Consider the following 27,508-nt stretch of genomic DNA (forward strand, 5'->3'; position numbering starts at 1 on the left):
TTGCCAATTAGTAGAACCATTAAGCTGAAATAGCAGTAGCCGGACCTACTTCCGCTTCTGAGATTAAACAAAGATAAATTTCCCGCAAAAAAAGAATTCCAATCGTTGTTTTAGTTCTACGTGAATTTTCGCAACATCTACACGTTGAGTAAAGTTTTGAACTCGAGGCCAGCGGCCGATTTCCTTTAAATTCGAATTTTCCATAACACCATTCCTTCTTAATTGTATGCGTGATGACCGTACTTTATACAGAAATCTTAAAAAGGAAACTTAACATTTCTCAACTTCCAGTCTTCGGGGAGGGACTTCTCCACTCATTACAGGAGCCATTGTAATCTGGAGAGTGGGTCAGTGTCGGGATTGGCACCCGACATAAGTGTAATTGGGTCGTATGAATGTTAGTGTAAATAATTATGTAAGTAGTTTTTATTTATCTTAGATTAGGTTATTAATGTGATGCGAGGAACATCAAGTACTCCATCACAAATCGCGATTAGTAAGCGGGAAAATATATTTAGCTAGATTTAATGTGTGTGATTGTATTTACTTGGATGAATATATTTATATGCATGAGTGTTTTTTAGTAGAATGATTGTTTTAGTTTATTGATTGTTGAACTAGTATAGTGTCATTCAGAAGCATTGTCAGGTGCAAAGGACCTTAGATGTTGAGCACCTTTAAAAATAACACAATAATAATAATAACATTTCCCTTTTTCTAGAAACGCTCTTAACAGAATTTTCCTCAGTAAATGAGAGCCATTTATACGGAAATCATAGAAAAGTAAAATACGCCTTCCCGGTGAAATCACGGAAGTTAAATCATTGTGAAAGTTGCAGCTGCTTCAATGAATCCTCACGAATAATAGGAAATTTTAATTACTTTTCTTTTTTTATATTTTGAAAGTTAATAAAAAATGTCTTTAAAACTTGTTTCCGCAGTAAAAAAAAGGAGACGACCGGAAACGTGGTTTTTTTACGATATGCCGGCAGAAAAGCGCGCAACAGCTGTTTAGAAGATAGTATCGTCCTGCACTAAATACTTGAACAAGCGAACTCGTTCGGAAAATAAAAAAGATGGTAGAGTATAGTTGAATAATTGATATAGCCGGGCTCTCGTAAATTTGTAATAAGCCCGGGCTCTCAGTATAGAGGTTTACTTCCAAATAATACCCAGTTTGGTAGTTTACCACTTGTAAAATAGGAACGCATTTATATCCCACACATGTGTGTCTGTGTGTGTATATCTTTCGCTCCTCGTAGGTGTGAGCGAGATAGAAGATATAAACCATTTTTAAACATTTAAAAAGCAATTTCGTTGCTACTAAATAAATAATTGTTTAAAAATCAATATTTTTATATTATTTTATTTAAATTTGTAGCAAATATTAATGCCACGGTAGATTTTCATCTTAGCGATCTAGTTCGATTTGTGATCACCGTTTGGAGTCTGACCAAATGTCTAACAAGACTTGAGCGGTTCTACTTGATCAGAGCGTGTTCTGAATATTGTGCTACTACGCTTCCAAGCTTTAGCTCTTCTTTTTGCATCTGAAGATGCCAAAATCTCTTCCTGAACTCCTCAATGCCGGTCTCCTCTAGTGTAACATACATTCAATTAGGAAAGGATGATTTTAACTAAAGGATCCATTAGCGTCGGTAGATGGCAATGGAATTTCATTAAAAATTAGAGGTTCGACTACTATATAGATCTATGGTCGATAAGTGATTTAAGTTGTCGAAAGCGTCTGTTTTAGTTCCTTCCTTTTACGTCTTTTGTGGAGATTACAAGGAAGTTATCGGTTCCAAGAGAGTTGAAGGAGTCTCAAACATACCTTATGGGAAGATAATGAATCTCTTACGCTAATGGGTTGGTCAGACTGGAGGGGAACTGAAGAGTTTACGAGGTTTTTAATGGACCCAAGTAGACACAGGTGTTGGTGGAGAGGCTGTGGAGCGTGGCTATGTAAGTGGAAGATTCCCAGTTCGATGCCTGTAGCTACCACTTTCATTTGTTAGAGAAAATGTAAAGAATGTGTTTTCGGCCTCTACCACTACACGTGATTGGTAGTTGGACGTTAAGCTCCGCCTGAAAATTAGGTGATTATTTATATATATTTTTTTTACTTTAATTGACCTAAAGTATGAAGAACTTCCTTAAAATGTGAAAATAGGTCGCCCGGAAAATCGTAATGTGTGAAGTGGAAAATAAAGCTTTTCCTAGTGAAATCTCAAGCAAGAAAATCTGCGGGAAAACAAACTTGGTCTCTTGGAGGAGGCAGGGTAGTTCGCATTTTCATTTAATACAACATATAAAATGGGAGACATGTAAAATATGGAGAAAATTTAATCAGTTGAAGAGTAGAGTTGACTGTGATGAATGTTGATGGTGCATTGGAGGCGGGTTGCGATAACTCGCCCGGGGGTGGGGCTGCAGGTCTGCAGAGAGTTGTCACGTTGTATCTGTCCGTACAGGTTAACACTGACACGTCCGGATCTACGCAGAGTACCCGTAGTTTTGTGGGGCGGGCGACAGCAGACTGTGTCATCAGGCTACACTCTGAATATACAATATGTATTTTATATATATATAGAGAGAGAGAGAGAGTGAGAGAGACAGTGAGTGAGAAGGGGATAGCCACCTCCAGCTGGCGGCCTAAGTAAGCCGTGTGCACTACCACAATGAACAGTGTAGCTTTCTAGTGGGGAGGCGGATGTACCAGATATTCATGTAGCTTGAGCTGCCCCCAGTTGAAGTGTACGAGCTGTTAATCATGTGGTGACAAGTGTACTGTGCCGCCTCCAAATTCACGCATCATCCACTTCTTCTCTCGCTCGACATGCCCGCATCATCCCGAAGAGAAGCACATTCTAAAACCGAGTGGTCCATCATCGTACACATACATACATACATTACTGATAATTTCATTGGACATGTCACCAGGTTTGCCACTCCACTAAATATGAACGCGTATGAAATTAATTAAAACTCTACATACTATCACAACCGAGTATTAACCTAACATCTACGAGTCTACTTTTATCTGCAACACTGGAAATGTTGTTCAATTTTATACAACATCCATTAGTAGCTAAAAATGCCATTCAGCCCTCTTCTAGCCCGTCAAAAAAAGAAATCATGTGGTGACACATTCACACTCACAACTGCAATCAAGATTCAATTGACTCCGAACTTCGGAAACAGTCGCCACTCCCCGGTATATTGAATAGCCTGAGAAAATGAAGTCAGTAGAATAAGTTTAAACGAAATGCAGCGTAAACACTTTTGGAAAAAAAAGGACAAGTTTCTTGATGTTTCATGTATGGTCTCGATAAGTCATCTCAGAACTCAGACAGCAGTCAACAGGCTATAAGATGCTCCAAGGAAGTGACAATTTAAGGGCAGGTGGATGGACTCCAATCCAGCATCTGTGCGTTGCAACCTCCAGCTGATCCATTTACTGAAACGTTGTCGTCAATGAATTTAAAATGAGTCATTCAGTTGAATAACCAGAAAAATCGTGCCATTTCCTGAAGGTAATATCAAACAGAACTCAGGACTGGCTCGGTTTATTGTACTTCTTGAAAAGTAAGAGGCCAGCAAGTCCCTCTGGACTGTGTATGTCGCGACGGTAAATTGGACTTAACTTCTTAGCCGTGTCAGACTGTCAACTCGTATCTCTCTGTTGACAGTTATCCGCCAGGAACTATTGATCTAATTTCTGTCTCATCTTTAGTTTACTCGTTCATTTCTAGCAGAAATATCTGACAGCATTCCAAGGATTGGTGTTCCACCATTGCTAAAATTAAGTTTCAACAATAATCCTATCTTCCACTCGGTTTTATTGAAGCAACGTCACCGACGAAGATTTCTTTTTGCAGGTGGTATCGATATTTTGTAGACACGCACATACAGAATTTTTTCTAAAAACTACTTTTCGGATTCACGGAAACCTCAAGACCGTTATTTCCGGTGAAAATGCGGCACGTTCGCGAAACTCTCTCTTAGTCTAAGTAAAAAATGATTTTCCCATTCCATTCACTTAACAGAATGTATTTCCTTCCAACAAATAGTTTATTGCACTTTCCAAAGCCGTCATTTTGAGCCATCAGAAGTGAGCGGAAACTCAAGTTTTACGTACTGCAAGCTTTCTAGTTTGGTCTGCCCATCTCACTTCCGGTGAGAAAAGTATTGCGATCTGGTAGTTTACAGATTGTGGCTCTGAGTCAGGAGGTTAGAGTGTTGAGTCTGTGCGCAGGTGCAAACCTTACTTATCATTTATTTTATAGCTAAATAATTATTCGTTCGTTTTACCCCGATTAAAAAAAAATCTATTGCATTTTTTGGAAACTGTCATCGGATGTTTCGAAACATTCAGTGAACCATTAAATCAATTCAGTCGAATAAAATATTTTATTGTCTCAATGTCTAGGATATACAAGAATCCTAATGGGGTAGATACATGATTTGATGATGTAAGGCAAACTCTAAGAGTACACTTGGACACTAAGACTGCTTACTTTCTTATAATAGTTTCGAATAACCAAGAGATCATAAGCAGCATAGACTAGTCTTCCAGGGGCACTGATCCGTGCGTAGGTATCCTTGAGAAAGTCATACACTTCGTGCTTAATGTTTCCGGTACAGTAGGGATCTAGCAGGTACCTATCTGCGCCCAACAGCAGGCGATTCGTCCAGAATCTGATTGTGTGGATCAAGGTGGCCTGGGCAAGATCGTACAGAACAAAAGCTTTGTTCGGCGGGCAGTCACAGTTCAACGAACCACAACCGTGTTTGTAGTCAACATTGATCAGAACTATGTCCGCACTCGGCATCAACTTGGTGGTGTCCACCGAGTTGATACGGGAATCATTACTCCTCCGGATCTGGTTGGAATACAATTCTCGGCCGGTCGCCTTCTCCAATACGTTGTACTCTATCTTAATGGTGAACTGTTCAAACAGGATGTGTTTGACGGCCAGCAAGATGTGATAGTTCACGTAAATGTTCAATATGGTATAGTCACGATCCCTCCGGTATATTTCTACACCGTGTTCGTCATAGCAACACAATTGTGCAAACGGAACAGTTTGGTCAAAGGTCTCTAGTAAGTAAATGATTTTCTGATCGGATGTCCAGGAGTAACTTTGGACTTTCACTTCCAGCAGGTACTGCATAGTTTCCAAATTGAATGCACAAATACAATACGTTCCTTTACCATCTTGTCTGTCTGTAACGTTTCCAAAAGCCAAGTACAATGTGTTGCCAAGGAAAGTTAGCAATTCCAGGTCAGCACGGCCTACTAGATCCTCGTACTCGTTCAACCTCCGGTTACTCCCCTCTTCGTGAACATAGTGAATGAATTTCTGATTGTTCACTACATAATAGGCGTAATCTGTTTGATATTTACCGCAGACCTCGTTAAATCGATACACCAATAAATATTTCCCATTGTTCACTATCAAATATAAAGTATTGGTCAGCAATGACTTGTACGAAGGTTTCGGCTTCTCCTCCAGAGCTATGCGATCTGCATAATGGTCATGCACATGCACAAGATAGGCTTGCAGTTTATCTTCTGATTTCACCACCAAAACTTCACCATTGTAGGTCAAAATATCCACCGGCTGTGAAAATGGTAATTTTAAAGGAAATGACTTAAATTTATCGCTGGTCCAATTTCTGGCCACTTTCTGCTTCAGATAGCAAAGTTTCCATCTGCAAGGAACCGCAAATGTCCAACTGAAATCTGAAACAATTACAGATGTAAGCCAGAAAATTGGTAAAACAAATGAAAAATGCCCACCGCTCAGATGTTAGAGTACACTGTGGAAGACACTGTGGTCTAAGCAGCTGGGGCGGCGTTATTGGAGGAGCGAGGTGATTTATTCTTCCGGCCTCGATCTTCTCTTATAAAACTAAGTTGGACAGAGCTGAGAGTTAGATGATTCTGTGGCTTCTCTCTCCGCACATCTCTCTGGCTGCTGACTGAACCATATTCAAGACACTTCGTTCTCAGGATTTAGCATGAGGCTCATACCAAACCTTTCTTGGACTTAGAAGAGGACAAACCAAGGAGATTAGGTTCCAGATCTTTGGCTGGAACAGGTTTACAGCAATCAAACAGAGTAAGATTTAGTAACTGCAAACTTTCAAATAAAAGAGAATTTTAGGTAAATATATTGATAGGGCTAATGTTGTGCAGCATCTTATGGTCCAGAGTAAAAGTTTTAACAGATGTTAAAGTTTATTTTATTGAAGACAAGATGAAGACTCACCAAAGAAACGTTCAGTTCTCTCAGCCAGATCCACTTCACACAAAGGCTTCCAGATTCTGTTCGTGTTTATAACTTTATAAAACTGTTTGCAGACCAAATTACACCTTAGCAGATCCTTCAAAGTGAGAGCTTCAAAAATTTCTAACCAGACTTCATCGAAAAGTTTCATTACAAATTTTTTGAAACTGAAAAATGAACGGGTAGAATAAAAGTGAGTGATCTCAAGACTTCTTTTTAACATTTATTAACTTAAGTACGAAAATAAATTTTGTATGGTGGCCATTTTTTCCCTTACTGCAATGCTCAAATACTCCGAAATTTTCTGTAGACTTAGATTTTTACTAACTATGGTTAATGTGCTTCAATTTTATAATACATACGCTGGTGAAAGAAGCATGACCATCCAAACATTCCCTAGAACATTTTAAAATGACTTATCTTGATGAAAATATAATCAATAAAAGTGATAAGCCTACAACTTTCAAACTTAACTGTTCAAAAAAAAAGTTTATAACCAAGTTTTGGTCACAGCACCTCCTCTTTTGATTTGGGGAGGGGGGAATTACTGTCAGGGTTGAAGTATTGAATCAAGCAAGGATGTTTGCTTTTACTTTAATTTCCGGATTTATTTCTTCAGCTTGTGTGTTGGACAGAGTAATGTTCATGACTAGAGATGGATACCATACTGCCCAAATCAGAGACATCAACAATGTTGGTTCTCCTCTGCCACTAAATATAAACTTGAGCCTCTAAATTTTCTGAGGCACTCATGGATATTTGATATCCGGTTTACGTAATATCGTATCTAACAACATATGTAAGATCTCAAAATTCTTTTACTTTTTCCTTATTTTTGGTGAAGGTTAGGTTCATATTTCTTCCAAAAAAATAAAAATAAAGAAAATGACAAATCAAATAGAACACAAAGAAATTAACAATAACGTTAAAAGAAATGTAACAATAGTGTGATAATTTGCTAGGTAACTAAGCTATGAACACATTGGGAGCAGATGATTTTTGTGAACAATAACAGTAAGCCCTTCTAGGTAATCCCAAAAAGAGGATGGCCTCTATAACAGTAAGTTTTAAGAGAATTTAATGAAATTGCACTGTTTGAACTTATTTTTTTTTAATTTACAACCAGTTTTGCTTTCTGTACAATATGCTTTCACATATTCTTGCTGAACACTCGTGCTGTGCTCTCTACAAATTATTATTATGAGTTGTTCAGATTTAATCTGAATCATAAGAGATATAAACTTTTATTCCGTTTTAAAACAATTCTAATTTCCGTAAATCGCTGCAGAATGGACGCTAAAGTACATCTCTTTCACTTCAAATGGATCTGATAACATCAATAAAATGGATGGCTCCTTGAAGCCATCACTTTTTTTCTGGTCTCCATAGCCAGACTAACAGCTTGCTTTGCAGGACAAAGTCCTTCTTCACTCCTAAACAGAAAACTAGTTTGGACCGAAATTGGTGGTCTGATGAAATCTGAGGAATCGGTGTCTTCCTGACCGAATCTTCTGAAAATAGCAGCTTCGATGACTTGTTTTGCAGGTTACTGTTTACATCAGTCTGCGGTTAGAAGAAATGAGGTGGTACACCTAACTGGGGAAGCAATAATTGTTTCTGGAGCTTTACATGAAACTTCCTGTTTTCACCTGTTCGAAGACGCTCTACACTATTTCGAACTCAAAGGACTTCAAAACGGATGTGTTCAGTGAAAAGTAAAATTCGAAAATTCAGCAAAATGACAACACCAGTAGAATGATCGGAAGTAAAAAAAGATAAGTGGCAGGTAATGGATGAGATCTGGAGCTAATGAAGGTAAAAGGAAATATGAGCGGAGGTAATCAACAATTCTCTGCACGTAATATCCAAGGAAGAGTCGTCCTGTAGGGAATGTTGAGTTGCAGCCTGGAGCGTAACCTTTTACTTCCAACCATTGCCAACCTAATCTCCTACTAACAGCTTTCCATTTCATACAGCACATCATCTTCTTTCTTTCCAGTTCTTTCAACTTCTACACTTCTGGCTTGGCCTTCTTATTTTACACTTTTCCAACTGGTGATGTCTAACCAGTGTGCAAGTAGAGGCCGTCCTGCTAGCAGAAGACATTGGATTAGAATAGAAGCCGTTGCCTTGAATTAGCTTCAGCAAAAAATATTAGAGATTCAAGCACCTCTTATAGGGTCTGTAATCCTGTCCACTCTGAAGATCGGAGTCTCATTTCCATCAAATGCTGTAGTTTTCTTTTGAGATAGTTTTTTGTGGGTGCTTGAATAGAGTTGGTTTCCCGCCCCCACTGACGAATAATAATAACAAGAGTGTGGTAAAGGATTGCTTGCTGGCCAAGCTCGAAGAGCGTAGAGTTGTAGGCAAAATGACCTTCCTTGATCGGAAGAGACACTCACCACCTTTGAAGGATAATTCCCTCGTTATGATTTCCGCCTGAGATCTCTTTCCACCTTTCCGTCGTCTTGTGGAGCACCCATGGTTTAGTAGTTGTACCGTGTGCCATGTTGCAATATCCCAAAAGTGTTCAGGTTAGGTGAGGGCTCCATCATTCCTTTTCGAAGCCAGTGAAGTGCCGCTTAATTCACCTAGGCACTTGGTTCAATTTGATGACGACTTGAATTTGATTATTTGAATTTGATGTGGAATTAGTTATGGCTATTATACGATTTCTCACCGAGCGAATACATTATTGACTGTAAGAGTAGTTGGCTGGATGGATTCGCTGTGAAAGAGTCCCGGATTAGCAATGTACATCATGACGGTCCATCCCCCTAGCTACAATACATACAGTCGCTTGACAATGGTGGTCCTTTAAGCTTCACGCTTTAAGCTTCTACATCCGATCTGAGAACTTTAAAAGGTTGTCAAAGTCATGTTCAATATTCAATCAGAAGTCATGCTATCGGAGTGCAGAGCCACGGACCCGTCTCCAGCTTCTCGCGTAGACCTTGAAATCTAGGCAAAGTCTGGAGCAGATTGCAGCTGGACTCCTTTGCAGCAAATGCACTTAACATTGACGGAGAGGATATTACTTTCTTTCAGGGATAACTTCTAGAGGGAAGGGGGCATTGCATTGGTAACTAAGCTGAGATGGAAAAATAAGTTTGAAGACAGTCCTGGGAGTTGAAGAAACCTTTTAACGGATTTAATGGAAGAGGCAGGAAGTAGTGTACCGGTCAGAGCTCATCCGACGGCGGACACACGACAAGGGATTGCTCTAAATTAACTAACCTGCACCAATACTGCTCTGTACTTTATTAAAGCCGCTTATTACCTTCCTTCCGCTAGTTGTGGTGGGCGTGGTGGGGGTGTTAGTTCGCCCAAATGGATTGGATTAGTATTCCAATTAATTTTTATTTTTCTAGAGAAAAACTTATTCAATCAACTCTAAAGTGGAGCGCGCCGCTCGTCCTCTTGTTAATCTGATCGCTCAAAGTTCTGGGAGTAGACTCCCTCTTCTCTCTCTCCAAAACTTTTCTTGTAATTCTCTTCACTTAAAGATTAACTCTTTATTTGCTAAGAGGTTGGATAGATTTTAGCTGAACAATTCTTAAAGAAGTTAGAACCTTCAACCTTATCACCTAAGAAGGCTTCGTCTAAAAGAATTGATAAAGAAATTGACAAGAATCTCGGCCATTTGTAAGAATTTTAGCGGTAAAGCTAGCCACTTCTAATGTCTCTTAACCACTTGTTGGTAAGCCTGCCTAAATACTCGCCAATATGGATACGGCAACAGATATGGCGTGAGAATCTGGTTTCTCAACTTTATATTACATAATTTAGGTAATGCAATTTTGTTTGGTACTTACAACTTCAGATAAAAAGATACTTGGAACAAGATTGTTGGTCCACTATGGGAGAAACCTAGCGTCTACATCTACTCGCTGCTGTCCTACTCCAAGATAAAAGCCTAATAAAACTCAGTTCAAAATGAAAGTCTTTTTGCTAAATGCCTAGACAATTACAGGAATTTCCGCCCACTCTCACACACAAGCAAAACTCTTTGTTAAAACCAATTCTTCTAACTCAGAGAACGTCCAAATATTTAATTCCGAAAAAAACACTGAATAGTAAGTAAATCTCTCCAATAGCAACACTTCTTCATAAGAGGAGTAAGAGCAGACCTATTTTCCACTTAGTAAAGACCAAAGGCGCCAAACTTTGAGGCAATCGTCCATATAATTGGTTATAAGTATAAGCCCTGTAGAAGACCTAGTCCCTTAGGTCGAAAAATTGGAATTGGAACAAAAGTAATGATTGAATTTAGTAATTCCTTGAATTAATGTCACCATTAAAGACGAACTCTACAGTGAAAATAGTATCTAATATAACTACCCCGCTATATCAAGAAAGCGTAATTTTAGCTTCATGGGAGTAATTGTCTTAAATCGATAGAAGACAACCCTTGCTAAAAATAGGAGCTAACGATGTGTACGGTGGTAAACGGAAAACTGCGAATTGTAGCTGCTATAAAACTGTGCGGTGTATCACGGAAACGGATGTTAGTACCAAACACAGTTCCAACTTGCTCAACTTTATTCAATGATTAAGTCCATCCTTGCTGAAGACTAAAGTATTAAGACGTCACGCGCTGATAAGAGATTGGCACAGAACTACTAGGAAGGAGTGGAAGGCTGAGCTGGTGTCGTTCCAGCATCCAAGTGGCGCTCCTGGGAGGTAATGTAGTGGAACATCTTAGTGTTGGTCCACCAGCCACCAGTATCTAGTTTTGCCGCGCTAAACTGCCAGACTTTAGCGGAAAACTGGATAGGGGCGCGCCATCTTTAGGCGGTAATTTCTTCCCTTTTCTACACTTCCTTTTCCGCTAATAATACTTGTGGAAACTTAATAAATTATAGAACTATTTAAAGAATGAAAAACGGGTCAGTATTTTCCATTAGTGTTTGCGAGTTGATTGCAAAAGTTTTCTAGTGATTCTAAAAGCCTTGGCTTGCTACTTAGAGTTCTTGGAGCTCCTGACTGCAGGGCTCCCTCTCAAGAAGTAAGCTTCGTTGAAAGAGTTGCTTCATCGCTGAGCTCCAGGATAGATAAGCAATCTGTCTTTCTGGCCTCACAGCAATCGCTCGGAGTCTGCGGGTAAATTAACTTTACTGTACTTATATTTCCAAGGCTGAGCCTATCAAAATAAATCATTTCGATGGAAAAGTTCCATGCCATTTCCTAAATCGGTTTCTCTTCAAATTTCAATTTCAGTCATGTTAAACATTACCAACTTGGATGTGACCTGAACGAAAGATTCAGCAAAGTGATACTTCCAGTGAAGCGATTACGACTGAAACCTTATTGTGACATCCTCCGTTCGCCTTTAAGCAAAATCTCCAATTTCCGAAGTGTATGATTTTCCGTTTTTAAGTTACGGTGGTTACAAATTGACCAGTTTGCAAAAACTGAGGAATCAGTGGACTCAGAAGATCTGAAAATGAATATTTCTGATAAGAACTTTTAAAAAAACCGGAAATCTGCATCATTAAAATATCTTCTCTTACTAGAAGAGGAGATTCAGTACAAATGTTGGTTTGATGTGTCCGCTATTCACAGAGAAGTTACACTGAACAGAAACTAGAGATTCACTGCCACCGAAATCAGCCAACCCGAGTAAAATACCCAAGTAGTCCCTGAAAATTACGCCAGCAACGCCAAGAATTTCTATTGGAACTGAAATGAATGATTACTATTGTATTAACATCTGTATATATAGGTATACCGTCGTATTTAATAAAAATAAATTAATTTTTATTGGTAATAAATATGGTCCTGTTTGATGTATGTCCAGAGGGGGCAGCCGGACTGTTTGCTGACATCAAACCAATAACAAGCGGAAGTAACGAGTGGCCATTTCCCGCAACCCCTCGATACCTTATTACTTCTCCAGCACTAAGTGACCCTCCACTCCACCCTGCTTCCTATTTCCAGTCTCTCAAATTTATAACCTGTACAAATGAAGACTCTCTGGCTGAGCAGCAAGACCAGCGCTCTGTCTAAGCTGGCACTTATTGCCTTGTTCCTTCCTATCAGGCGGAGTTAGTCACCCGTCCCATTTTTCAAGTCTACGGTGCTCAACTCTGGCCAAGTCTGTTTCTCTCTTTCTACCAGCGCCCATCTATTCTTCTAATAATCTGAAACAGTTATTTATATATATCTGTTAGTGAGTGAGTGTGTGGTCCATCGATTACCTTCTTGCAACCTCCTGCTTTTTCTGGATTCTATACAAAAATACTTCAGTTTCTTTTCTGCTGAACGCACATGGTTTAATACTCTTTTGATTAGAACGTTAATTTTAGGCCATTCTACCGGAATTAGGATCCAGTTATTGTGAAGGAAGCTGTGCAGTTCGACAGTAACTTCGTATAGTAGAGGAGAAATGCTGTTAGTTGAGGCTACCACAACGAGATGAAGGACTAAATTTTGCCCGTCTCCAATAGATTTGTTAGGGATACGATCGCGTGTTAAGGAAGAATTCTCGGGAGTAACGGTGTGAAAATTATATTTAAGCCATTAGGAAAATTGGTGAATTTCTCAAGTTTGAAGGCAACTTTAAGGATTGAGTTCGAAGAAGAGAGTTCCGGTAGCTTTTTAATTATACTGAAACGCACACGGACAAACCAATACCTAACCATTATGTTTTATCGACTCAGGAAAACCCGGCCAAGTATTTCCGGCGAAAAGGCTCCCTCTGACCAATGTTAAGCCAAAGTAGAATAAGGAAAATACTTTCTTAAAAAAGGGTAATGTGCTTTAAGGGCTAAGTAGAACATAAAAATCCAGCGGGAATAGGGAAAAGGTAAAAAAGCAATAGTCAAGGTACAGAAAGTACTTTGGCCAAGTGGATTTCTTCTCGCTTAGAGTTCTCTGCCATCTTCAGCTTCAATGTATTCCATGAATTCGTAGGAGGTTATCTCAATGCTGGCCAGAGTGAGAGAGAGTGGCGGGGGAAAAGTCTGAACTTGCTATTTCTGCATCATTTATATTCTCGTACGGGCGTAATGTCTTTCTCCAGCGAGTTCCAGCCAAACTGCTATAAGAGCGTAATGTAGCGAGGATTAGTTGTGGCCGGTCTGCGGCAGGAAGACTAGTTTCAGCAAGTCTGAAGAAATAAACAGGAAGAAAAGTGCTTTCATCACCAAGGCTGTTTTAACCCGCGTTCAGCTGTTTATCGCTCCGCCCACACAACATCTTACCCACACACCTTCTCCTTCTCAATATGATATTTACAATATTTCCGCAGTCCCTATTCTAGAGAATCTGTTGGTAACAACCTGGAGTGAGCAAACAATCCGCAGTCAGCTGCACATTCTTGACGCCATTAATCAAACTTGTTAGCTCAGCGCCTCTGTTTCCTTTATAAAAAAAAACCCACATTTTTCATCTCTCTCCAGGTTGTGCAACATCTAACAGAAGTAAATATATTTTCTCCATATTATTCCAAATAAAATAATATATCTCTACTTATTTTTCAAACTCGGAAAAAAACAGAAAAACACTTGGCAGCAAATGCTCAATAACTCTTATTCATTTCCAATGATTTTTCACTAAATGTTTTAGATTTAGAAATAAATTGAATTTTTGAGGGAACCGTGCTGTCTGGAACCGCCCTGGAAAGAATATTATTTCGTAGTGAGGAGGGTAAACTGCTCCTCCTGAAGAACTAATCAACCAATCATAAGAAAGATGGGCGTTTCCACCTCCGTCTACGAAAAAAGATCAGAAGACAATCCAGACTTTTTTCAAAGTTTGTTAAGATTTACTTTTCCTATTCAGATCAATGCTAGATGTTCCATACTGCGCTGCCTGTTACAACTTTTTAAATTTAGGTATTTCTTTTTGTTCCAGCTGGTACCAGCCTTATCAATAATAGTTGTGAGATTAATTAAAGTCCGCTGAGTGGCTCTGAATGGCTCTCAATTCTGCAGCGAGCCCCTGGATGGACATTCGTTTTAACAATTTTCGCACGTACCAGGACTTAAACAATTCTCTGTCCGCTTTGCAAGTAATGTCATAGATAATTACTTTTTGATTGACACGGTATCCTGTCCAGCCCACAACGCCGGCCTCCAGAGCTGACACCTGTCAACCGCTCCAGGGCTTCCAGCAACGCTTCATCACTTTATGGTCACTATGACGACCATATTGTTCACTAACTGTCCACCGTTAACCGCCTGATTGTTAAACTCTTTTTGAACGACCTCCATTCGTCTGAATACGTGTTTCTCCACGTTAAATAAATAAATATAGGCTATTCTTACTAATTAGGGATTTGTATTAACCTAAAAACCATAAAAATCAAAATAAAAAAGTTAATAGATCTGTTCCGAAAAGTTTTACTATTTTGTGAAATGTTTTTACACTTCAGGTGGTCAGAACTTAAGGCCTACTTCGTCAGACCTTGATTAGAGCTGGGGATTGCTGCTCAAGGCCAATGTTTTAGATTTAAACATGACTTGTTTACCATCCTTCTCAGTGTCTTTCGGGTTTAACTTCCCCAACAAACAATGTCCTTGGTTTACGCACTGGTCAGGATGCTGCAGCTAAAGTGTTTCCTCATTATCCTGACACAGTCTGCGCAGAAGTTCTAGTTTAATAAGCTTTGTCCTGTAAAGAAAGGAGGCCTGTTCGACGAACTCTTTTGTAGTTCTAGTAAGAACTACATCATCATCGTACCCAATGGCTACGCCATTTTGTTGAAATTTTAATGTTTAGTTCATCAGTAGGATTTAGAGGCTGTGACTATTTTAGTGATTAAAATGATGGGAACCAGTACGAAAAATGGTTGATGACATACAGTAAATGTAGAATAGAAACGTTCAAAGTATCATTAATCAAAACTACGAATAGATCCAATCCAACGGTGCTGGAACATAAAGGAGACGGTGGGATGTGGAGAGTGTTCCTTGTAAGCCGCGCTCCTAATACCCTGGACACGTAACAACTTCTAGATGGTGGTGGGATTCCATTCTCTCACCACTGGATACACCAGGAGGATCTCTTGGACATGTAAACTAGAGAATGGTTATTGTAGGAATAACTGGGCACAACGTTAGGCACGCAGATATTCTGTGCAAGGCCTTCAAGAGCTGTACTTAGAGATGAATGCTGAATACGTGACAAGTAGTCGGCTTGTTAATGAATCCATTTAACTCGGTCCTTGCTTGGCTAGGCGGTGACACCACTCGCCGCCCCCGACTATCGCCAACACTAATCATATTGCTCATTGTCAACATTTGACACGACCAGAACGGCCCCGGACTGTTCGCGCTACTTCTCCCGGATATTTACACCACCGCAGCCAAGACAATACAAAACACCACAAAGCTTCACTAAGTCCAAAATCCCTCAACTTGCCATCTACATTCTTAACACAACTTGTTCCCTCCCTTCGCCAATTATTCTTACTTCAAACTTCGATTAAATATATCAATTGTGTCAAAATTGTATATTATGTTTTCAGTGGAAATGGACGTTGAGAAGAATGAAGTCTTCTGAGACGGAAAATGTTTTTTTTTGTCTAACCTTCACACATTCGTGTTCAAGGTTATGTGATACTTCTTTAACTTTGATTTGAATCCTTTTTTGTAGAGAAAATAAAATAATTTTCCTGCATTGAGTTAGACATCTCTCTAGGGCGCCATTTCGATGTTATATCCTGCATTTCAAAATTGTAATTTTAGTAAGAACGAAATTTGCTTTGAAATTGTGAGTCGAAAAAAATCTAAATTTGAGATTTTGGAAAGAGAAAGGTCGTATGAGTGTACGCTCCGGACTTTACTGAAGAAGTATCAAGCTCCATCTAGTTGAGAAACCACGGTCTGATCTGAGAGCACCGGAGTAAAGACACCACGGAGTTAGTTTGCCATAATGAGCTGGAGGCAGTGGTGTGCGATTCGAAGGGAAGAAGTTTTTGCCCATCTAAGTAATTGAATAATATCGGTACGGAGACGCTGGCTACACGAGGCGCGCGTGAAGACCAAGTAAAAAGAAAAACAGAGTTGGAGAAATTTTTTAAAGGGGGGGAGTAAAAAAGAAAACAAAATGGTTGACAAAGCAATGAGGGGTGAAACTTGAGATGTTTAAAGTGGAAAGCGCACACAATATTACACCTGACTGCTTGCCGGCGACTGGTAAGGGGTTCTGTCCTTGCCAGTTAACTCTAAGTAGGACTGTGTTAAAGAAGTTTTTGGTTCTAGTGTTGGAGCCGTACCAACACGCCAAAACACTTAGGTTACGTTAATAATGCCGTCGGGAAATGAAGAAAAACAAAGAAGAGGGCGGGAAAAGTTGGTCCCCTAGTTTTCCTCCACTCTAGAGCTTATTGCGTTAGCGTAACCCTGGAAGTTTGGTGCCGTCCAGCGATTGTGACGTCGTGCAGAACCTCACTGTTGCCAACTTCAACCCATCCTCCAGGCAGAGTTTCAAACCTTTCAAATAAAAGAAATCGTTCATACTTAAACAAACCATTAAGCATACCTAGTGTGTGTGGTGAAATCGTTTGTGTCATTTTCGGCACGAAAATATCGCATTTTCGGTTATCCTGTTTTCCAATTTTCCCTTATTTAAAGTTGCCTGAATTCTAAAAAATGGTCTACTGTTCGCCTGTCTGTCTGCCTGTATACCTTACAAGTACATTCATTACGAAATAAAAATTCACCGCCTCCTCCAGTAGAGGTGAAGATATTCCCGTCAGAATCTTGCCGCCTCCACCCAGACCAGAAAATATTAAAAAATACCATCCTCTGCCCCAGGATGAATAGTACTCTAAATTTATCTCGAGTTTCTGTCAGTGTCCTGATTTGCTCGCTTTCACTCTTTGTTTTATGATTACGATAGTATTCCTTCTCCTTTGGTGTTTTTATTCACATTCCGCACATGCGCGCCCCCCCCCTGCGGAATCAGCCGGCAATATTTAATAATAAGTATGCGGAATGTGAGCCGCTCAGCATCAGGTAATTATTTGTAATAAAACCTTGCATTGTTGGCATTCCTGACCACCAGTTCCGTCCCCATCTCCTCGCTGTAATTCTTTCACTCGCTAGAAATTAAATTGTTACTTGTCAGTCCTTGGTGTGTATTTGTTTTTTGTTTCCATGTTCTTCGCTCGCCACAGAAATGGAGAAAAAACATAATCCTCAGCGTTGAAGTATGTTTTTGCTAGAATAAAAGCGAAATAAAATAGTTAATCTCATTCCAGGTTAAATTCATTTATTTTAAAAAGTTCTTTTTTTATATAGTACATTTATTGTTACCACTCGTGAGTAAAATTATTGTAATCATGCATTTTTTTTATTTTGAGCTTGGAAACGGCTGCTGCATCTCTCTTTACAAATAGTGCAGAAATTGCATTCATTGGTATCCACAAACATTTGTTAGAAAATTGCTTCCAAGGGAATTACTCAAGTGGATAATTCTGGAATAGAAAGGTGGTTAAGTTTGGGCTCTAAAGTGCTATTTATTTGCAAGGTATGGCCCTAAAATCACTTAAGTAAGGTTTACTGTGTTGGTGAGTTTCCCAATTTGAAGGAAATGCCTCAACCGAAAGGAAGATGGATTTTTTCCTTATTAATTGTAGTGTGAGTCTTTACACCAGATTATTTTGTTTAAAAGCGTGTCAACAGCTGAGGCGCACTGCCGGCTCCTACCCAGTGTTCACTCGTTATAACCCATTACCGGACAGCCAGCTGAAAGAAGCTCCTAAGAAGAGAAAATCTGAGGGTCAACAGCTGGATTCGAACCCAGGTGGAATCCAGTATACGCTAATCACTGTCGTTTTATTTACTTAAAATTGTACTAAGATAGTAAATAAATATATTTTTGATTTATACCCATCGCTATTATTCTACTAATCACTCTCATCTCCATCAACTCTACTAGTAAATACCTTCATCTCATTCACTATCTATCGCCTGCATATTTCTCCTTTCTCACTGCTTGTAATTGTCTCGGAGAGTTTCACTGGACAACTGCTCCACTCTTGCACTCATCTTTTGCATTTATCATATTTACTAGATGCAAGTTTATGCAGTTGTAAATTTTTCAATAAATAATAAAAAAAAATGTTTTATACAATTTTGGGAAAATATCTCAATTTGTAAAATTTTAATATAACCACAGGGAAGTGACAGGTTAGTGCAGCAAATATTTAATAATATTATATTTCATCAGTCAGTATTACAGAACTAATAACTTTACTTTACAATAAGTTTAAATAATAGAAAATTTGTAAATAACATGGAATTAGTGTTGAAAGTAAAATAAATATGAGTATTAATTTACAGCGGAATAATTACGGTATTATCTTCAGCTCTGCCATGTTTACAAATATAATGGCGTAACATTGAGGGAGCGCACATACAGTATTCTTGACTTATTCATCGCAAATGTAACCACCAGGCTGAAGTGTATTCTAGGAATCAGTGTTGTCATCGTTGGCCACACATACCAGCAGTTGGTACAACTGCTGCTACTGCCCCCCACTCTCTCGTCTTGATCCTCTATGCCACAATGTCAGCTGGCTTGTTCCAGAGTTGCATCCATTATACATATTGTTCTAATGGAAAATAATGACGACAAATGATAGTTTAATTATTTTCTTTTCTGTTCTCTTCTCTCCCCCACCCTGCCATTACGTATTCGTTGTTTTAACTTTGCGGTCATTATCTTGGTTTTAAAACTTTGTGACGTTACCATTTTACAATTTGCTGTGCATATTGTCGACTAACGCAGTTTTACCATACATCACTCCCTACCGTTTTTCCGTCGATACCTAACCAGCTGTATATAAAGTGGAATTTCTGCTGAAAATTGATCGCCTTTGCTAGAGGGTAATCTACCTTTGCTTTATGAGGTAATTTTAATACAATTCTTGATTTTTTTTTTTTTTTAAATAATAGAATCCATATGTGTAAAATAAAAGCATATTACTGCGTTTCAAACTAAACAAAATAATCATTCTTGAAGCTCCTGAAGCTTTTAACGGGTTTAGCTTCTAGGCTTGCTTTGGAAGCTTAAGGGTGCGTCACAAAGTACCTATACTTAGACCTTAATAATGACACGGGCACTTCTACCGTTAGTTTTCTAGAGCAGATGTTCCGCAGGAGAGCATTCTAGGTCCTCTTCTGGGCAGCTGACATCCCCGTATCTCTTTTTCATCTAATCGCTGAAGACAATGCCAACCTCTTTCTGTGCAACTATCCCGTGCTAACTTTATAAATCTTCAGAAGCATGTAAGCTCTTTAGAAAGTTGGTTTGAAAAATGGAGTACAAAAGTCACTTGCATTAGATTTCCTTGAGTGGGAGCAAAGGTTATGTGAGGGTAGGTTTCAACAAAACCTTTTTCTTTTTACCTGGAATTAGCGATGACCTACAAAAATTCTTTAAAACAATATCATAAAACTCAAATTTGAAAAGTTTAAACTCAGAGTACTATTTTTACTACAATCATTCCGAACTTATTTACTCTAGTAGGTATATAAACCATAGTACCTATGTAAATTCAAATGATCTTTACATTTACATTTAGTTTTTGGAAAATTTGAATTTAGAATTGAAACAATTGAAGTAAAATATAATCGCCAGGGTGTTTCTAACCAGATTTCTATTTAAATATTGATTCAGGAGATTAAAATTGATACCAACATCAACGATTAATTAATCTCCTAACAATATTGACCTAATTAAGATAAAAAAAAGATTTTGTTCTAAGAAAAAAATTCGCTGAGGTGGATGTACTTTGCAAGTTGACTTAATAAGTTGGTAAACAAGTTAATGAAACTTAGTTACTTGTTTAACTTTGTTACAATTTTAGAAGAAACAGCAAAGAAAAAAGTGAAAATAATAATATCACCCGGTCGAGATTTCTAACCTAATTAACAGTAAATTGTCTAAAATGTTTTTTTAAAGGGGGGGCCTACATTTCTGGGAACCCTCAAAAGTCAGTTTTCTTGGAATAATGCTTCGAACAAAAGTAGTGGGGGTATTTAGTTTGGGGACACAGCATCCTGCTTAACCCCATCTATCCTCAATGAATATTCTTCCCAAAATTGAAATCAGAGGCTTGAAGCAGGATACATTCCCCTCCAACGGGAGTGAACTCCTTATGGCTTACAGAGCAGCCTCAGAAGAGCAAGGAGTTAACAATTAGGAATAACCAGTTCCTGATACAAATAACGCCAGCTATCCATCCTGTTCTGAACAGGATGCCTAAAATTTAAGGGAACTGTGCTCCCTCGGGAAAGTTTTGAAAGAGAGAGGAGCTTTATAGTAAGGGATAATCCCTCCCTAGTATTATGCAGTTGGGAGGAGTGTCTACGGCTCTCCAACCTGGTAGTGTCAACCCTCGAAGGGACACCATCCTAGAGCTCCTTCTGTGAAGAGAGGTTCCTTGAGGCAGTCTGCGACTTTAAAGTCTCGGAAATGTTCTTTTGATGTAAATCTACCGGCCACAATGGCAATAATTACAATAAAAGAAAGAGGAGGAAGTAGCATCTAAATGTTTTCTTTGGTCGACTAGAGAGCGCTCCGTTGCAGAGCCAACGAGAAAACCATACTGACTGTATGTGTGTTAGTTGTGGTACTTTAATCTGTCAGTCTCAACGTTCTACTTTAGTGGGTATGTGGCGACAACACGACAAATCAATCATTCGCTCCCCTACACTTCCTCTGGAGGCTCTGTTATCTGCCAAGCAGAGACGCCCGGAAGAACTCTCAGAGGAGATGGGCGCCGTGAAATTGTTTTGTAATTGGATGTACCAGGACTGAAGAAAGCAAGTGTGCTGGTTGATGGAGGCGGCGAAGTTGGGCTGCATAATACACACCACATTAACACAAACCCCCGCCTCCAAGCTGCCACCCTCCATCCTGGGTAGTAAATTGAGAAAACAGTGCCGCCTCCATTCTATCTCACTCTCTGTTCACAGCTTCTTCTCTATCAAAATTTCTTTACATCGCCGCCAATAAAGCAGTCTTGCCGCCATACCCTATCTCCTTTACATTTGTAAATTGTATTTCCTTCCCGCGACGCTTGGCGAACCCCTTCCACTTCATTTTCCATTAGCATATTCAAAACAATAACGATTCTATCAATTCCTCTGTGGATACACGCTGCAACAAAATACAAAACAATAAACTGCAGGATAACTTTTGCTTACAATTGTTTTAGATCCTTACATTTTAATATGGCCGCTATATAGTTTTTTTTTTATTTGTAATTTTTTTGTTCGGCAATCTGGGCGGCATTATGATAGCTACTCATGTTGCCTAGGAAACATTTAAAGCAGCAAAATACTCCTTTCTAGATTAATCGATCGGAGAACTAATACGAATCGTACCTCTTGGACACTTCTCAGCGAAATCACGTTGCTTTCTGATATGGATCACTAATTCAATCTTGGTAAAAATTTAACTCAATTATTTGAACCCTGCAGACACAGAAGGACGGCATAATCCTCTCCAAGACTTGGAAGCTTCAAGAAATGGCCAGCCTTCTGAGTCGGTAGCCATAAGAATTTCCCGTGAGTTAAGTACTACAACTTATGTTTCAGCATCAAGTTAAGAAAGCGGGTGAATTTCCAGAACTTAATTTTTACCTCAGTTTTCAACAAAATTGACTAGAACATAGTAAGATTTACTCCAAGTTGGGTGAATTAGAACGGAGAAATACTTGGGAACAACTCTGTAGTTTAGCGTACGTCGGTGGAGTTAGGCCAGCGACCCGGCCAAGTATCTTAAGTTGGAGAAGAGGGTGCTGGCGCTCCAAACTGCTCTAACAACTTGGAACAGAGACGGGAGAGTGTGTATAAAACAGTTTGGGTGACATTGTTACCATCAGCAGGTTATACAACCTGGCAGATGCGTAACCTCCCCATTATAGTGCCCACACTGTCTCCAGAGGGAGCCACTTGCACCTGACTGTGGAACCTTCCACAATTTAATGGCCGTACCAAACTATATCTTGTATTATAATTTAGCCAACTAACATTCTCTTAACAGATAACAGTTTGCAAGATGGTGGCCATCTGACCGTATGTGAATTACGCAAGTTTTGTTTGCTACAGTTTGTTAAGTGTTAATCTTACAGAAATATGTAAACTGTTCCCAAGTTCCTAAACTGCGGATTGCTGTTGTCTCTGAACAGTATTTTGAAATTACCTATTTATTCTAACTCCGAGTGGAGCTCTTCAGGCTTTGCTTTATCTTCGTCTTTTTTTGTTCTATTTCATCGAAATTAATTACGGACGGAATTAGCATTTGTTCTTTTCTCTCTAAAATTTCATTTCACAATGTTTACATTTCTTAAAAAGTAGCTAAATTGTCTTAGCACAGTTAAGTAGAAAAGTTGACATAATTTAATTTAAAAAAAAGTATTGGTAACAGTTTGGCAGCAGAAACAGAAAGGTTAAAATAACTGCGCTTTTATTGGCTCCCACAAGTTAACAGGAAGTTAGCTCGCGAACATCCTGCGGTAGTTCATAGATATCAAGTTACCACTGGAGATTCAAGTGCCCTGAGGCCAAAGAGTTGTGTGCATGTTAAGTATGTGAATACTTGCCGGAAGCATTTCGTTTCAAGGCCACATGAGTTAGCAAATCCCCCTCCAGAAGTTTCAGCAATATTTATTTAATTTATTAAAAATTCTTAGAAACCAATAAATCGATTAGTTTTGTGCGTGACAATAATTATCTCTCTCGCTACGCCAATTTTTAACTTTCATTGATTCCTCTTAATCCGCCATTTCGCTTTCATCCTGCTGAGAATTATTAAATAAAAGTCCTCGAACGGAAAGAGCGATCCACTGAGAAAATGTTTCACTTCTTCTTTTTTTAATTTTTGCTTAACTGTATGATAATCCTTTAAACACCAATTGTACTCATGAATTTTATTGAAATCATTGTTAGTGGACAGTTCCAATGTTTTAGGTCAGTTCTGCAAAAGGGTGGAGGAGAGCTGCCTTCAAGATGTAATTTCAGTGTAATCTCGAACAGCAAGTAACATGGTAGTGCCGGAAGTGCCACATCTCTTAGTGATTTCTAAAAAATGGTTCCAACGATTTCCTTCAAAACTGCAGAAGATCCTGACAGTTGTGAAAATATTTCTGAAATTCAGAGTTCCCAGGAAATTCCAGAGAATTTTCAGCCAAAGTAAGTCGCGTGAATGGTATTGATTTTATAAATAAAGCTCGATAAAGCTTTTTGTTAATTCAACTGTTGAGAATGGTGGCTGAGCTTCGCTGAGTAGGATGACTTGCCAAAAGAGTAAATGCTTGTTAAACTACCAATGAGAGAGCCGGTAACTTGCTGAGGCAGCAGTGTATATGTGTGTGTGAGAGAGATGAAATACTCGGGCGAGCGTTTTGTTTGATGAGAGAAGTATTTTAATTGTATAAGGTGCGGAATTTGGGAATGTAGAAGCAGAATTGAATGTTGTATTTGCAAGTTCGACAGTGATGATGGTGGGGGATTGGCCAGGGCGCACAGAATGAGCGCGGGGGATGACCAGTCGGTGAAGTTTTAGAGTATTGCTGAGTTTTGGAAGTTCTGCAGGCTTTTTAGAAAGGGCGGCGAACGGCTCACGGGAGGAGGAGCAGGAGGAGGAGGAGGAGAGTTAGTGAACAGTTTTTGGAAGGGCTTTTGTTGGATGGCCAGTTCAGAGAGGCACACACGAGCGAACGAATCGAGCATGTAGCGGACCTTTACAGGAAAACGGACAGTGTTAACTTTTCAATCAGGATTGCCAACACTGCTCATCTGTATTCATTCCCCATGTGTCTGTATTCCCTTCAGACCACTGTTGCCACCACACCCACACACCTACGGACAAAATACCAACCCTGACACATTATCCATTTAAAGGACAACTCAGTTCTTGCCCTTATCGAATACTAAGTACACTTCTTCTTTTTTCCGTCGGTCCAAGCTAATACCAACATAACTCCCTGGGGATGCTCGCCCTACATTCCTTTTATTGACGCGCAAAAATTCTCATGTACTAGCCTCGCACATTCACTCACTGTATTCACATAATTCTTGTGAAATTATTTTCTTTAAACAGAATTTTCCAGAACTCTTTTATGCACCAGGGCGACAGCAAGAGAAGTCTCACACCTCATTACGCAGTTTACGCAATCCAATTTTGTTTCAAGCTTAGCATTTTGTACTGAAAATATCAATCATCAGGTAGTTTGTGTAATTAGGATGGGATACCCGCAGAGAGGTATCCCTTTCCTTGTGTTGAAGGAGACATCAACAATCAAAGCTTTTATTGGCGAAGATTTAATTTAATCCAGATCAGTAACTTGCTTTTTGCACGCCCCTCGAGAGGACAGTCTGTTCCTCTGTAGCGCTTATTAATTTTGCCCCATCCCCCAAAAAAACTTCTCCCTGTACAGCTGTATCCGATTGCTATTTGATTCCATTTCTATTTTCAAACTAATTAAATAGAAACTGCACCCTCCAAAGCGGGCATGCCAGCCAGGCGAGCCATTCGGAATGTCCATGCTAGGGTGTCCCTCCAAGTCTCTCCAGTCTGCTGTATAGTCAGTCCACTTCATGGCCTCCACCCACCACCAACTCTCATCTCGCTAGCATTCCTCGACAAATCTAGGTTCTATTGACTGATTAATTTCTTTGAAATTGCACCAATAGATTTTCTTTGTTCCTGTTTACCATATCACTGTGGAAGTATAACTTTATTAGCCTCCGTAGATTTGCGCCTGCGCACCCCCCCAAAAGAGAAAGCTAAAGCTATTACTAAGAACTGTGAAATTTATTCTTTAGTCAGGTTTTAAAGTTTGGGGGGAACTTGTCTAGATGTTTGCAGCGTAATCAAAACATAGACCAATTAAAATGCATATTAAATGCATGTTAGTGCGCAGAGTTGTTGCATAATAAAAGCTATCAAGCCTTGCATAAACAATCATGGCAGGGGTTTTAGCTTTTGTATAGAAGCTGTTATTACAGCAGCGAGCTTACGCCAGTCGACGTTTGGAATTATTAACACCTGCTCATTAATTGTAAACTTGCTAATACGCTCCCCTCGCTCCCGCTGTGGGGAATCGAATTTCCTGCGAACAAGTCGACCGCACGCGTTAAGAAACACATGATAACATCACACTACTACTAATAAGTAATATTCTATCTTGAGTTCATTGAATTCGAAAGAATACTTACTATTATCTGGTTCATTTAGTAAACCTCTATTTCTGGTACAAACTCAACCTTGAAGAGCTGCTGGAAGCCATTATCTCTTTGTAAGAGCAGTAGGAACAGCGAACTGCAAATGGAAAATTAAAGATGGTTTTTCCTGAAATTTTCCCGTGATAAGCATCTACAGCAATCATACTAATCTAGAAGACCAACGTAGTAGATGGCGATGTTGTAGATTCATGATTATAAACAGAGTACGCGAACAAAATCTCCAAACTTACAAAAAGGTGCAAGTCTGAAGTAATTGTGATGAAGGGTTATCCCTTGGGAGCGTGTAGGGTAGCCCTTTGGGATTTCCATGATTAAAACTGTACTCTTAGCGCACTTGGCAATTTATAAAGGTATGCCCCGTCGAATTAATAACTAAAGAAATGGAAACAAGGGAAACGAACACCCCGGAATGTAGGTCCGCCCCTTGTTCAACCTTTCATTACTATTACCAAAGGGAGCTGTACAAAAAAAAAACAGGAGATGTTCCTGGTAATGAAGCCTGGTTAATCCTGCCCCGTTAGTCCCATTGTAATTACGCGTAAATATGGTGGCTAACAGCACATTAGATCGTTCGTCTTCCTTTTATACGAGTGTAGACAAAGTCAACCCAATACTTCACCGTGAGCTACAATCATATTTTCCTAACTCCAAGATCCCCTTAATAATATGATTTTGGCTGGAATTCAATTTTCGATAAGTAACTTGATGGTAACACCGCAAAGGAAGTGCTGTAATCTTGTGATTTATCTATTCGTAATTTTTGACGGAAATATCTGTTTTGAGGTTTCCAGAGAACGGAAGTGGTTTCCACAACTTGTGTGTGTAATTCAATGTAACTAAAAACAAAAAAATCACCAAAAGTTCAAATTAAATATTTGGCTTAGTTTCTTCCATTTTTAAAGGTATATCTCAAATGTTCGAAGTTTTGTGAAAAGTTATCGAGTTAGATTCTGGTGGAAAACAGCGCAAAAAAAGTCGTGTGAGTCGCGCACCCCCCTAAATTTGTATTTTCCTAAGAGGAAAATGGCCGCACATATTGAATGGGAATTGAGTAAGGAATAAAGACTTTCATATCGCTCTTAAAAAGAATGGATTTGACATATTTACTGAAGCATAAAATAGGATTGTAACGTGCTCAGGTTGGCAAAAAAAGATCCACAATAGACGGAGGTAAGGAGATTCCGGCTGAAACTGGCTGGCTAAGCACAAACTGAAAGTAGACCACCAAAACCGGGAGGAGCCACCTTGGAAGGGAGGAAAAGAAAGAAAAAGGAAAAATTGCACCCAGTGAAACAATTGGATAAATTCTACGTTAGCGTTTTGCACAATTCTCTTATACGTATTTCAAATTTAAACGGGGGGGGGGGGGAACTGCTATTTTCAAACTTGACTGACTGTTGTGAAATTGTAAGATGGGCAGAGAAAACGCTCGCGCTAATTATTAAACCATTGAGGACAGCAGTTCTGTTAACTATTAATTTGTAATTTCCTGAATAGTGAGCGAGGCAGCGCTAAAAAGTCCCTAATTCACATTTCATTTTCCGTTTAGAGGTTTCAATCACAGGAAGTGCCACACGTTACTGAATGTCTACTTCCTCACCCGTCGTGAGAAAACCTCCCAACGTTTCGTGTTTTTTTTTCTCCGGAAATTACTATTTTGAACTTGCTGAATGACTGTAAATAATGGAACGTTTCGTTTTGGTGGTGCTCATACTTCTGAGTAAAGGATAAGTTCGTTTTCACCGATGACCAGAAATCCGCCGTACAAAAACTTCGTACTGTCAAAACCTACTGCCAGGTCGCTGCCAGGCCCACGTACGTACATCTTTTCATGTCAAGTGCCCTTCATCAAAAAGTTCTTGTCCTTGTAAATTTAGTCGATCGCGAATAATGAACTGTTTCACCAACCTCGAGGGTGACATTAAAAACAAATTGAATTATAAACTCGGCGACTTTTCTCTCGAGTTTCCTAACTTCGGTGGTTGCATTTAGGTGGCACAATGC

The 27,508-nt window shown here is 39.3% G+C and overlaps 1 protein-coding gene and 1 long non-coding RNA gene across 4 annotated transcripts; one reads left to right on the top strand and one right to left on the bottom strand.

Annotated features, from left to right (window-relative positions):
- Positions 1-4,376: 4,376 nt before the first annotated feature.
- On the bottom strand, positions 4,377-7,272 carry LOC141457553 (uncharacterized). Of its 3 annotated transcripts, XM_074134708.1 has the most exons (4): positions 6,771-7,109; positions 6,574-6,692; positions 6,279-6,463; positions 4,377-5,749 (listed from the first exon to the last, which is right to left on the bottom strand). In XM_074134708.1, exons 3-4 carry the CDS (start codon positions 6,445-6,447, stop codon positions 4,488-4,490), a joined length of 1,431 nt encoding a protein of 476 aa, XP_073990809.1. In that variant the 5' UTR covers positions 6,448-6,463; positions 6,574-6,692; positions 6,771-7,109; the 3' UTR covers positions 4,377-4,487. The 3 variants fall into 3 exon arrangements, with proteins under 3 accessions (XP_073990809.1, XP_073990808.1, XP_073990810.1); XM_074134707.1 differs by lacking the exons at positions 6,574-6,692; positions 6,771-7,109 and adding an exon at positions 7,119-7,272; XM_074134709.1 differs by lacking the exon at positions 6,574-6,692 and having other exon boundaries at positions 6,890-7,109.
- Positions 7,273-7,291: 19 nt separating this feature from the next.
- Positions 7,292-18,071, top strand: LOC141457554 (uncharacterized). Its single transcript, XR_012460414.1, has 4 exons — positions 7,292-7,356; positions 13,866-14,052; positions 14,154-17,774; positions 17,919-18,071. It is a non-coding gene; the product is annotated as an uncharacterized lncRNA (long non-coding RNA).
- The last annotated feature ends 9,437 nt before the right edge of the window (positions 18,072-27,508 follow it).

This window comes from Rhodnius prolixus, unplaced genomic scaffold (assembly GCF_049639745.1).
Source record: "Rhodnius prolixus isolate KJV_2025 unplaced genomic scaffold, Rpr scaffold_22, whole genome shotgun sequence".
Lineage (NCBI taxonomy): Eukaryota > Metazoa > Arthropoda > Insecta > Hemiptera > Reduviidae > Rhodnius > Rhodnius prolixus.

Excerpts from the sequence above, each read along its gene's own strand:
- LOC141457553 (XM_074134707.1), bottom strand. The coding sequence starts at position 6,447 with ATGAAACTTTTCGATGAAGTCTGGTTAGAAATTTTTGAAGCTCTCACT. Across the intron at positions 5,750-6,278 it reads GAGAACTGAACGTTTCTTTG|ATTTCAGTTGGACATTTGCG; the intron begins GTGAGTCTTCAT and ends TAATTGTTTCAG.